Source organism: Scaptodrosophila lebanonensis, unplaced genomic scaffold (genome assembly GCF_003285725.1).
Source record: "Scaptodrosophila lebanonensis strain 11010-0011.00,11010-0021.00 unplaced genomic scaffold, SlebRS2 tig00000142-arrow-arrow-pilon, whole genome shotgun sequence".
Lineage (NCBI taxonomy): Eukaryota > Metazoa > Arthropoda > Insecta > Diptera > Drosophilidae > Scaptodrosophila > Scaptodrosophila lebanonensis.
In genome coordinates, this window is record NW_022060589.1 from 1,036,099 (window position 1) to 1,049,566 (window position 13,468).

The 13,468-nt window shown below is 34.8% G+C and overlaps 1 protein-coding gene across 2 annotated transcripts; it reads left to right on the forward strand.

Annotated features, from left to right (window-relative positions):
- The first annotated feature begins 4,017 nt into the window (after nucleotides 1-4,017).
- Nucleotides 4,018-7,492, forward strand: LOC115629365. 2 transcript variants are annotated; one of them, XM_030525821.1, is made up of 4 exons: nucleotides 4,018-4,157; nucleotides 4,225-5,201; nucleotides 6,122-6,226; nucleotides 6,348-7,492. In XM_030525821.1, the coding sequence occupies exons 2-4, from the start codon at nucleotides 4,257-4,259 to the stop codon at nucleotides 7,173-7,175; spliced, it is 1,878 nt and encodes a 625-aa protein (XP_030381681.1). In that variant the 5' UTR covers nucleotides 4,018-4,157; nucleotides 4,225-4,256; the 3' UTR covers nucleotides 7,176-7,492. The 2 variants fall into 2 exon arrangements, with proteins under 2 accessions (XP_030381681.1, XP_030381682.1); XM_030525822.1 differs by having other exon boundaries at nucleotides 4,065-4,157; nucleotides 4,229-5,201.
- Nucleotides 7,493-13,468: the final 5,976 nt, after the last annotated feature.

A 13,468-nucleotide genomic window follows, 5' to 3' on the forward strand; every position in this document is an offset into this window, starting at 1 on the left:
GAAAAACACAAAAACACGAAAAAAAAAAACAAAAAACATATACCAAACACATTTCAATACCTAAAAAATACAATTTGCGTCTTCAAATGAAATAAAAAATTTAATAAAAGAAAAAAAAAAAAACAAATGAAAGAAAACAACAAATTATTACAAATATTTAAAAAATATAATTAAAATATGCAAACAATTTTTGCCGCAGTCAGCAAATTTGTTAAACTATTTATTTTAAGTTTTTTTTTCAATTATTCTTTATATCTATATACATAATTAATTTATAAAGTTGACGTGTTAAATAAATACTTTGCATTTTCATACGCTTTAGCTAAAAGAGAAACAATTACATATACATAATGAAAATATGCATATATATTTATATATATATATACGAGTATATATATATAAAAATATATATATACAATATATACAAGAAAATATAAGATTTAAAACAAGAACATATGTATGTTTAAAATGTAACGTTGATCATCATAATGATCATAATCATGATGATGGTAATGATGATGAGAGAAAACCCATGCAAGAAATGGCCGCAACATTTAGTTTTAATTATTTTTTAAATCGATCTTTTTTTTTGCTATTGTAATAATTATGAGAAATTTTTTATTATTACCTATTATTATTATTATAATTATTATTATTGTAATTATCGTAAAAACATACCAATAATACATGAACATAAATGAAACTTTATCAAATAAATATGTTTTCTTAAACAAATCCACAAATCCCTTTTATTTTTCACACCCCCTATAGGCTCCACATTATGATTTCTCTCTTGAGCATGGCATTAATGTAAGGAAATCAAATCAAAACAATTCAAAACAGATGCCGCAGAGGAACAACAGTACTCGCAATTTTTTATCTCCCAGCAGCTCATGCACACACACACACATACACACACACAAATACGCCGATACACAATGTTCGATTAACGATTTGTTTTCGATCGATGCGATCACTATTTTCTGGTTTCTGTTCGATTGTTAGGATGTCGACGACTGCTTAACGAAAAACGACGCATTCAAAATGATCGTATCAGGTATACGATCATGATTTATTCATGCCACGATCATGATTCAGTTATAGCTAATAAAGATAATGCGTAAATCGCATATAATCGCTGAAGAGTGATCAATACAAGCATATGAGATCAGCAATGAAGATCGACGTAACTTTGATCCAACAATTTCAAAACATAGCCCACGAAACGATATCGAAATCGAAGCTAACTACACATCGGTTGAGCAGCGTTTCCAGCCCATTTGTCGAGGAGATGAACAGCATTAAGCCCTTTGATTTCTAATATCCATTTGCATTTAGTGAGAAGCATATAGTATGGTACATACATAGATATACTTGTATGGAGAAAGGAGAGCATTTTTATTATAATATACTCGATAAGCATACACATACATACATACATACATAAACAATATGCGGTGCTAGCCAAGTAATTCACACATTTTAGTCATGTAGGCATTAAATTTTTTGCTTAGAATTTAAGCCATAAAGCATGTCAAAGCCTTCTCTTACACAGAGATAAAGAGAAGAGGGGCGGAACCCCCATATACTTAGTACATAGAGAGGTAGTAGAAAGCAAAATGAATACGTAATTATTTTTAAAGAGCATATAAAATGTTCAGTGTGCAAGTTAAAATCAAAATTTAAGCTGTAAATAAACTTATTTGTATTTAGCAACATTTATTGAACAAAACAAAAAAATATAACTATAAATAAAGTTAAAAAAAAAAAATATATATATATATAAATATATATATTACAAAATTTAATAAGAAATTATCCTTCCAATTCTACACAAAAAGAAAGCAAAACACAATAAATACACTCGACTCTTTTGATACTAACAGAAAATGAAAATGAAAACAAAAGATATTATAAATTATACATTTCATGAACAATCTTCTTTTTTTTTTGTCTACTCGACTTTGTAGCAGTTGTGGCCACGAATATATATATATAAATATATATGACAAATTATACATATAAACATATAGAAATATATCTAAACGAATATGAAAGAATTTAAGCCCATGGTGATATACAGTCTTATACATGCAGGCACAAAGGCACACCCAACAAACACACACAAACAAACACACACACACACAGCCCCCAGTTGTATGCAGCATTTTTTAGACTTTGCCAAAAAATTAAAAGGAAAACAAACAAACAAACAAATAAATAAACAACAACTTTTTTTGATTAGTTTTAAATGTTAAGCCAGCTGTACATAAAATAGACAAATATTATTGAATTAACAACAACAACAACAACAACATTTAAAAACAGACCATATCAACATTATGTTAAATAATATATAGGCATGATTTGAATATAATGCAAAAAGAAAAAAAGAAACGGAAACAAAAATTTATCTATATATATATACATATTTATATATATATATAAATATATGCATTAACCATACACACATAGCGTACACACACATACAGACATACATACATACGTACATAGAGCTCAACTGTTGAACCAAATTTTGAGTTTTGAAGACAACAACACAAAGCATCAGCAGCGACTGCCGCAAGTCAACACCGTTTTCAGTTTTAAAATCCGCCCAAATCAAAACGCAAGACATTTAACAAATTATTAATAAACAATACAAAATAATAATAATAACAACAACAACAAGAACAAAACATCATGCCAAGTAATTAGTAGTGGAATTAAGAAGCAAAACTACAGCTGTGCCCATTCGACATGAAGTCAAGCAAAAATATCAAAAGTACACATGCTATATATGTATATACATACAAGTATATATATATATATATATATATATATATATATATATATATATATATGTATATATATATAGCGATCTAAGCCCAAGCACTTCCATAACTTGGACTTTGGCAAACAATTCTTAAGCAGAACGCATTTTTTCTCCTCACATTTCAAAATAAAAATTTAGAGATCTTTGCACCAGGCATGAGCATAAAAATGTTTAACAACATACGAGTTAAAAAATAAAAAGAATCCTCTTTTTTATAAATTAATGCAAATTGTATTTCATGTTTGATTTTTCGTTCTTTTTTGTGTCTCCGCATTGCGTTCATTTTTGTAAATTACAAGATTTTCAATTCCACAAGCAAATGCAACAATGAATTCGAGAAATTGGCGTTATGCGAATGCAAAAGAAATAAAAAATAGAAACAAAACAAGAAACATAATACTTATATACATAAATAAAAGTAAAATGCAAGAAAATTATATATATAAATAAATTAAATAATAATAAATAGTTTATATAGCATGTAAAACTGAACAGAGAAATCAAATTCAATAAAGACGAATATACTGTATTCCAACATAAAACTAAAACTGCATTTTCCCTCGCCTTTCCTTTACAGCTGCAAGTTGTTTGAATTTCAGGGCTTTCTCAACTAGCATCCAAAACAACCGCACAATAGAGATGCCCCACCGGGTCTGAGATTCCAATATATATATATATATATTTTCTTTTTAAAATTAGTATTTCCAAGCTTCTTCTCTCTGTTATGTTTTTCTTTTTTTATCGGTAGATCTATGGACGCCTCTGGCCACACATGGCTGTGAGGCGGGGCATAGCTAGCCGAAGGGCAAATACTTGTAATATTCCCCCACCGGGTCGGAGGCGTTAATTAGATATTATTGTAATTTGATTAGATTTCTCCTTCTTAGGCTAGATAAGCTTATAAGATGCTTTTTATAATTTTTATGTACTATTTCCTATGTCGACAGTCAATGTTTGTTGACACAAATAAATAAATATGCCTATTCCAAAAGCACTCAAAAAAAAATCAAAAATCAATTTTTTTTTTAATATTTCGATTAACATTGAAACGTTTATGGACTCGAAACAGAGCAGATGATGGCTCTGAACTAGCAGGCCTTCTATTTGCAATTAAATCCCGAGACTTGATTGTGTTATTTGTAGCAAGCGTTGAAAAGAAACACTTCAAAATTAGTTTGGGAACGTTTTGATAATCGAATAATCATTATTATTTAGTTTATCTTTTTTAAAACACACAAATTTTTTGTGAGCAACTTTGTGGTGCAAGAGCACAGCGCACGTTGGCCCCATCGCAGAAACCAATCCATAAAACATCAGTCCAGTGGTAAGTAGCTGCGAGATCTCCACACCATTCAAAGGTGGTCCACAACTGAATGCGGACCTTCGATCAGGTAGAAACGAGAGCAGTACTCAAGTCGGAAGAATGAGCGATCGTGGCAACAGCCCGACCAGCGGTGATAATGAGTCCCACTGGCTGGACCATGTGGATACGGGTCTAATTGAAGCGCACTTTACCGAGCACTATGGCGCTGAAGACGTGCACGATGAGCTTCGTCGGATCATGCAGCGCTACAATGAGGCATCAGCGACCCAGACAGTCGCGCCTCATTCCACCAACGAGCAGCGTCATGCCGCTGGCGAGGCAGATCTCACCGATCTCCTGGATGCTGGCACGGATCTGACGCTCAGCGCCACCCCCGGCAGCACACAGATTGGTGCTGGCCCCGACAGGAACGAGCTCGAAATTGCTGGCAGCATCATCAGCTCCACATCCAGTGGCTTTGCCCTCGGCAATCAGAGCAGCTATAGCTCCCTGGCCATGGCTGATCTGTCGCCCCCACCACCTCCGACTAGGCGCAGCTCTCTGCGCGGCCCCTCCATTGGCTCGATGCGGCAGGCTGTGGCCGCCGCTCGCGATCAATCCATGACCATTAGCCTCTCGTCCCGCGTGGCCAACTCCCGTTACGGACCCTTGGGTCGTCTCAACAAGGCTCGGCTGATTGGGGAGCTAATCGAGGTGGTGGAGACCTTGCAGGTGGAGCAATTGTTTTGCGATTATCTCAACAAACGCCTCATTGAGTTCCGGCGTCAGAACCATCGCGATCTTGAGCCGCTCATCTATGGCGATGCCGAAGAGGCCGCCGTTTGTGGTCTGACTCTGGTGCGTTATCGATTTGCCGAGGCCATCGCCTACTTGGATCGATATGTTCGCGAGGATATGGAACTGTACCAGATAGCTGAGGACTGTCTCAAGAAGTTCAAGGCCCAACGCACTGCAGTCTATACTCGCGCCGGGGAATCCCAGCGCAAGTTTTTCGATGTTATCGACAAACTGCTGATGGGCGAGACGGTGAGCGACATGAAATCGGTGAGTGCCATTATCATATAGTAATTCAACTGAAGCATCACACATAAGTACAAGTATATTATAATTTCCGCTCTAAAGAAGGCTTCGTCTGTTATGATTTCTAGCTCTTATACTCCTGATATCGTTAAGCATAAATGGCCAAGAAGACAAAGACTTAGGAAAGAATAAACTCTAATGTGTATTTAATTATTTATTTAGACTGTCAAGTACATCGAAAGCTTGTAGAACCTACAAGAGAATCGAACACAATTACAATAATATTAAATTTTGTATCGCCATCCGACCAGTCCGATTCACAGCCATATATTAAGGGGTCAGCGTCATTAATGGAAGTAAAAAGCAAAGCAAAACTATAAACAACCTATTAAGAAAAAGTAGAAAGAAGAAGAAAACTTAATGCTAATTAAAAGCTAGTTAGATTACTGAAGAAAACAGGCAAATCTTCTTCGTTGGGAGTAGATTATAAAGCCAGTCCAGCCAGCTGAAATTTAAAAAAAAAAACTGACCTTTTTAGAATAAAAAGAGAGATTTCTGTGGACAGTAGCTGATAATGGTTCATTATAATCTGAACAGTGAAGAGGAAAAGAGAAATAGAAAGAGGGAGTTGTCCAGCTAGACAAGATTAAAGGGCTTTACTTCCTAGTCAGACTGCAGGGAATTGAAAAATTGAGACAACTTAGAAGTGCAGAGGAGTCCAAAATAAAAGTACAGGCAGCTAATAATGGGACTTTCATAATACTCAACACATCAGATGTCACCACGTCAGATGTCACCACGTCAGATCCCTAATTTGGAGATTCCGGTGTCGCTTGACAGGCCATTCATTGAGTAGACAGGACAATGGATGTTTTACAATTCTTCAAGTCACCAATAATTTCTATACTTGAGGTGTTTATTCATCGTAACGTTATTTTTTGCAGAAAATACGCGCCGAAGTCTTTGAATTCTGCGGTCTTCGTCGTCATGTTCGCAAAATTCGCAAGGAGCTCTTAGTATCCCCATTCAACGATGCCAACTACTACAAGGTGAGTGGAATTCTGATAACTAACTGTATATAGTTTTTTCAATGGAGATATATTTTAAGTATTTAAGGTAACTACATTCTCTCTCTCTCTCTCCATCTCTCTATCTCCTCCACTCTTTCAGACAATTGGAAACATCAAGTATCTGATTGCACGACTGTGTCTGTTTCTGCCGATTCATGTGCCCTCCCACATACGCTGGATTATGTTCCGGAACGATACTGTGCGGGAAACGGCAGATCATATTACCAGCGAGCTGGCTGCCGTACAGGTGGAGTTGTCGCGTCAAAGGAGCCGCATTATGTTGCAACAGCGCCGGGAGCGCGAACGTGTCTACGGCCGTATAGTCGAGATTCGTATTGTGAAGGCTCCAGCGGAGCCAGTGGAACGTCAATCGTCGACGATAAAAAAGGATGCCGCTTACATGTACGAGTCAGACTCGGACTCGGATGAGTCTATGGGTGGCAGTGATATTGATGTTTGCACCATGCAGGACACCGAGGAGGATCATCTGGTGCGACGCCAAAGCTTCATACAGACAATCCGTTGCATGAGCAGCCTCTATACGAAGAATGCGATTGATGCTGGCTCTGCCGATTCACAGCCAACCCCAGCCGATGCAGCCCCCATCCTATCTCCCGCCTCAGCCTCTCTTTACTCGGCCATTCCCGGCCTCGCGGCCTCCCAAGGCTTGCTCAGTCAAAGCACGCCCAGTCCTGCGGGTGATGGCAATGGCTATGAGGGTGGCGACTCCGGCGCCACATCCAATGTAACGGGGCAGGCGCAGCAGCTGAACGCCGGTGGCGACGGCGGACCCTTCAATATTAGCAACAATGGCACGGAGAATGCGCGTTACGTGCTCGTGCCACTGAATGTTGGCAATGAGCCAATGGCCGATAGTCCCAATCGTGTGGTCAGCTTCACCGAGGATGTCCTCGTCATGCACTATTAGCTGCCGTCGTCTAAGGATCAATCAAGGCTCCCTTTTTGCCGCTCTGTCTTGCTCTCTCTCTCTCACACAACTAAAAGACTGTCTGTGCGCGTGTGCTGGAGCTTGGCTTTTGGGGTTTCATAAAAACTATATATAATAAACAAACAAACAAAAAAGCCAACTAAATACATAAATGTAAAAAAATCAGATATATATAGTACTAATATATGTATATACTTGTACATATATGCTGCAGGAGTTGTCTGGGAACAATCCAAAAACAAGCCTTCCAAGCAAGTGCCACTGAAATATTTGTATAATAAATGCTTTAAAAAATATCCATGCGGTTTTTTCTCATAGATAAAAGGACCATTTTTTCCATTGTCCGCCTGTCAAGGAGCAATAGAAACAACTGAAAGGAAAACTCGCCACCAACTACCAGCGGAGACGCAAAAGCCACTATTTATTTGTAGTGGGGACGCGAACCATCGACATTTACGTAAGCAAGCAGTTGTTTGTTAACACTGGCTTTGTGCACTGCTTGGCTGTGCTGCTTAGCAACACCGGTTTGTATCACTGCTATTTGAAACTGCTTGTTGATCGCTCGAGCACGCTCTAAAATGCAATATCTTTTCAATTTATTTATACTTTTGCCTTTTTTATAAACAGAATAACTTGGAAACTTCTGAAAATTGACGATTGCAAAAAATGTGTCCAATGCTGAAAATATTTGCCTGCTTGCTTAAGAAGGAGAATGAATGCACTCATTTGATTTGAGAAACAATTATTGATTCATTTGCTTTGTGATTTTTATTTGCACTTTAACATGTTTTCTGTTTCTGTTATGTTCTGATTTGTTTTCTTTTGTTTTGTTTGGTTTTGTTTGGTTTTGTGTCACTTATTAGGCTAAAATGTACTCTTCTATATATGTATGTATGTATGTATGTAGGTATGTATGTATGCATGTATGGCAAATGCTTTGCATGCTCGTTTGTTTGTTTGTTTATTTATATGGCTATATTATTTAGCTATGTATGTAAGTATGTATGTATCTGTGGCCATTTCTTAACAAATTTTCAGTTTAACAAATATTTTTTTCAAGTTCGTATGTAGCTCGTGTTTTAAAACAATTGTCAAAGCTTGTAGCATCTATGGGAGATGTTGATTTCTCTCTCTCTCTCTCTCTCTCCCTCTCCCTCTCTCTTTTTGTTCCATTACATTATTCATATATGTATATCGGTATATATTTGTGTGTGTGTCCGTTTGCTCAAAGCCAATCGAAGCAGTGCAAAATCTTAAGACTTTGGACTTTCAGCAACTGCTTGTCTTTTCCTTTTCCGTTTGCTTTTTTATATACATTTTACTTATATTATTATTATTAGCATTTCTTCTTCGTTTCGAAAGTGAAGCATTTAACGAAATTTGGAAAGTTGTTGCATTTGTTTTGCTTTTGCTTTTGTTCTTGTCTTTGTTGTGGTTTCTTTTTGTTTAGTTTACTCCTCACAAAAGTAGAAAAATATTAAGTTAAAAAAATATTGCTCTAAAAAATACAGGGCAACTCTTTATCATCAGTATCATCAATATCATATATATATTTATATATATATATATATATATGTATGTATATATATATTTAAATTTATTCATTACACTTCCATCTCGTTTTATATAATTAATATGTATGTATGTATTTGTTGTTTGTTGGTACAGGTTTAGACATAAAGACAGGCGCTAGTTGAAACCTTGGAGGGCAAACAGATTCAGATTCAGATTCTTTTTTTCGTTTTTTGTTATATGTATGTATGTATGTATATGTATTTATATGACGAAATGGAGCAAAGGAAAAGCATTTTTTGGTTTGTGTTTTGATTACCAGAGTTTTGAGAAATGCAGTTTGTTTCATTATTTGTTGTTGCTTGGAATTATGTGGCACCCTATACACATCATTGCTTAACTTTTTCATATCCTGAGTATCGATTTATATAGCCTCAGGTGGTTTCTTGATCCCGACCCCCCATATGAGCTTAAATCGAATCGTGTTTGTTTTTGTTTTCTTCTTGTTGTAACATTATGTAGATTTTTTATATAAAGCTGCTAAATATTAGAAAGAAACTAAAAAGGCAAGCTTAGCAGCAAGCTTTAGAGCAGCAGAACGGAACAGCACCTTGGACATCTTTTCTCTGAATATAATAATAATAACAATAATATCTCTAATTGGTCATTTTTTTAGATGATCCCATACACTTTAAAGTGTCGACAGCATTCTTCAAAACTAATTAGGCAAATGGCTAGACTTGTGATATTCAAGAGAGCTGCGCTTTCACTATTTCTGAAGCAAATATTTGCAGATACCAGCAATGGAATCTGAAAATGTTGTAAATATAGTTTTTAAGGAGTTCTTCGTCTTCGATAAGCTTCTTTTTTTAATCTTTATTCTTTATTTAAGAAAGTTAATGAGAGCTCATAAGGCCTGCGCTATCGTTCGAGTCCAAAAATGTTATTAGTTGCTAGTAAGTTTGTAGGACAATAGATACGTTTTCTATTTTCAAAAAAGCTCAGTTAAAGTTAACGTACAGATCTCTTATTATGTTTGATGTTTGATTTCCCTACAAAAACTATTGAATATCCCAACCATCCAACCCATAGATTGCCTTTTAAACGCATTTACTTTTTAGGCCATGTTGAATAACAACAAAAACTTCTCTAATAAAGCACCTTTGCCTGCAAAGCTTTTCTCGTTTCACTAAAAAATTTGTATACTTATATGAAATACCTCTAATATTATTATCAAAGTGATGTGCAGTTTCGAGATGACTTGGGAGAACCTATATCCTGAGAAATCCTTGCATTTCATACAGACACTATGCCCTTTTCCCTTCCTTAAAGAAAATATATTGGTACTATGTGGGATTTATTCACCGATCGTTCCTATATCTCATAATCGACCGATATTGTTGAAAGTATAATTGTATAATTTTTTATATTTTGATATGTTTGCCGGCACAAGGTAATGTTTTGCGAATTTGTTGTTCCTTTTAGATCTTAGCTACAATTTTAATTAATTTCCAATATGTTGGAATTTGATTTCAAATGTAGGCTTGAAATCAACTGGGATGCTGGAAAGAGATCTTCAAGTGCCATTAAAAACTGTCAACATAAGGAAATACAGTCCAAATGTTAGGAGCTAGCAAGTTTTCTTTTACAGCGCGGCTGTGGGAAATTTTCACTCCAAATCGAGGAAAAGGGGGCAGCAACGTTTGTATGAAAAATCTGCCCATTTCATTCAAATAACTTGAAACCCTAGGCTGCATTTTTCTTGGAGTCTGATCTATTGGGGTATTATTCTCTACACATAATATATTCATATTTGCTTCAGAGTTAGTGAAAATGAAACTGAAGCTTAACTGTGAAGTTCTCCATAAATTGTTGATTAAAGTTAACTCAAAAGTAAAGAAATAGGTCCTCCCATTCCATTAACCACAAACTTCTCTCTCTCTCTATCTCTCCTGTTCTACAGCCAATTGCTATCCCCAACCCGAGACTACAAAACATTTAGAGGCACTTGTGTAGTGTTTCTTTAAATTCCTAACGAGACGTTAATGACGACGAGAATAACATCAAAAAAGGAAAGACGCAAGACAAAAGAAAAGCAAAAAAGCAGATATGCAAGAAAATGAAATCACATGTGTGTGTATTTGGTACGCAAAAATTATAATCATATATATATTTAATAATAGTAATAATAATAATAATAATAGCAAAAAAAAGTTATATATTTATATATAAACATTAACATTCATACAAAACGTCATTATAAATGACTGTTTACAGGTCGTAGAGGTAGGCAGGCAGGCGATGGTAATGGGCGGGTTGAGTTTTGGGGAGGGGGACTTTCAAAGTGCGCGGGAGGGGTGGGGGCAGTGTTGTGGATGGGGAGGGGGAGGGGGTGTATCCTGCACATACAACTCTCTCTCTCTCTCTTCAGGTTTCCACTTTCCAATCACGTGTGTGTTTGTGTTTGTTTTTTGTTTTTTTTGTTTGTTGGTTTCTTTGTATATAAACAATAAAGCTTAAGTTATAATATAACAATATTTGTTTTACTTGCTTTAGCTATGCAAACATATTCCTATACACATGTATAAATGTATGTATGTATGTTTGTATATGTGTGTATGTATAGCTTTTCTAGTTTTTCTATTTAAACTTAGCAACGACAACTCGGGCGGCGATTGTCAGCGTAAATTGTTTCTTTTGTGTTGTGATGGGGTGGAATTGATTTATTTCATTTCATTTAATTTATAAATGTGTATGTGTATTGGTGTGAGTGTGTGTGTGTGTGTGTGTGTGTATTTGTGTGTGTATGTGTTTGTTTCCTATTTTGTTTGTTGTTGTTGCAGTTATTGCTTGCCTTAGGCTTATGCTTGTTTTATTAATATTAATTTTTAGTTTGTTGCTTACTCGCTCTTTATCTCTCTCTCTCTCTCTCTCTCCCTCTCCTTCTCTTTCTCTCTCGTTCTCCCTTTCCGTATTCTTTATGTTTATCTTTGTCCCGCTGTCTATGTTTTAAAGGCGTTCTCATAAAGCTACTAAAACTTTGTTGCTTCTCTATACACAAGTAATATTATGATTATTATTTTTTATAAAATAGGTCATTAAACAATAGAAAAATAAGAACGTTTAACATTAAGTTTAACAATTAGCAATTGGCAATTGGCAAGCACATTAAGTGCTGCCTTTGCTTCTCTTTTCTTGCTTGCTCTGCTCTGTGTAATTAAATATTTTTGCTGCGTTTTTAACATTTAAGCTTTTTGTGTTTCTCTTTTGTTTTGTTTTATTTTGTTTTGTTGTTTCGCTAATCATTTGTTTAAATTTAATTTTAATGCTTTTTCTTTTGCTAAAAAGGTACTTGAAGTGTATACACTTAGGGCATTAGTTAGTTAATTAGTTAGTTTATTTAAATATACATCATCATCATCATCAGCATGATCATCATCATTGAATTTGCAGCATAAGTTTCAACAGTTTTTTGCTTTCCTTCCACGTATGTACATATATGTACGAGTAATGTATATATGTATAAGTATATATAGATATAGATAGATATATAGTTATATAGATTAGATTTAACTAAGGTTTGCTGCATTTAACAATAGCATGTTCACTAAACTTAAATTGCAATTACGCATCCATCAAACTATTTGTTGCATTCTCTCTTAACAAATTATTTAGTTAATTTACAAACAAAACTGAAACAACAACTGCGAAACAAGGCGCGAACAGCAGTTTTGGCGTCTCTTAACAATTCCTCCTCTTCTGCTTCTGCTACTGCTTCGGTTTTATGTTTTATGTATTATGCGTTTAACATTAAACTAAATAAATTGATTTCATTTCTTTTATTACAACATTTAATTGATTTGTATTTGTGCCTTACAACTATTTAGTTTCTTTGATTTAACAATTATACTTGAGTGTTGGATTTCTGTTGTGGTTTGTGTGTGGTTTGGATTCATTATAATTATTATTTTCGTTTTTCTTTTCTTTTGTTTCTTGCGCCACACATTTAATTCACTTTTCCATTTCCATCTACTCTTGTGTTGTTTGGTTGTTAGCGCTTAAAGTTTAACAATTCTGCTGTATAGTGTGTGTGAGTGTGAGTGTGTGTATGTGTGCATAAAATTAACAAAATGTTTTGCCATTAGTTTAAAACAATGTTTAACAGCTTTTCGCTATGACTGCTTACAGTTTTAGTTTAGGTTTCTCTAAGGACTCAATAATAAGGCGCTAAATTTGTTTTAATTTCTTTCCTTCCTTCCTTCCTTCATTCTTCCTTTCTTTGCTTGGCTCTCTTAAATACATAAATATATGTATATACTTCTATATATATAGTCTAGATAGATCATGATCGTAATTAGTTGCAATTGTTGTCCTCTTTACTATATAAATATATGTATGTATGTATGTATATGCTTGTGTACTAATATAAAAAAGTTTAGCTCATAGCAAAAAATGTGTTTCTTGTTTCCTCTTCTCTATAGATACAAAAATTTCTTTGTGTTTTTCAAAAGTTCTTAGCTCGTTTTTTGTGTTGTTGTTGCTGTTTTTTGTTGTTGTTGTTGCTGTTAGTGTTAGTGTTTATGATATAAATGTATTTATATAAATTGTTTGATGTTTCTGTTTGTTGTTGTCTGTAGATCATAGGAATAATCAAGTATAAAATATGAATTATGAAATATAACTAAAATATGGTGCGCGGCATTAAACAATTCTAAGCACCGTTACTCGTTGCCGGAAAAAAACAAAAAAAAAATAAGAAA

What these genes read in the sequence shown, in the direction of transcription:
- LOC115629365 (XM_030525821.1), top strand. Translation starts at nt 4,257, where the DNA reads ATGAGCGATCGTGGCAACAGCCCGACCAGCGGTGATAATGAGTCCCAC. An exon ending in CGGTGAGCGACATGAAATCG is followed by an intron (nt 5,202 to 6,121) that starts GTGAGTGCCATT and finishes TATTTTTTGCAG; the next exon opens with AAAATACGCGCCGAAGTCTT. An exon ending in ACGATGCCAACTACTACAAG is followed by an intron (nt 6,227 to 6,347) that starts GTGAGTGGAATT and finishes CCACTCTTTCAG; the next exon opens with ACAATTGGAAACATCAAGTA.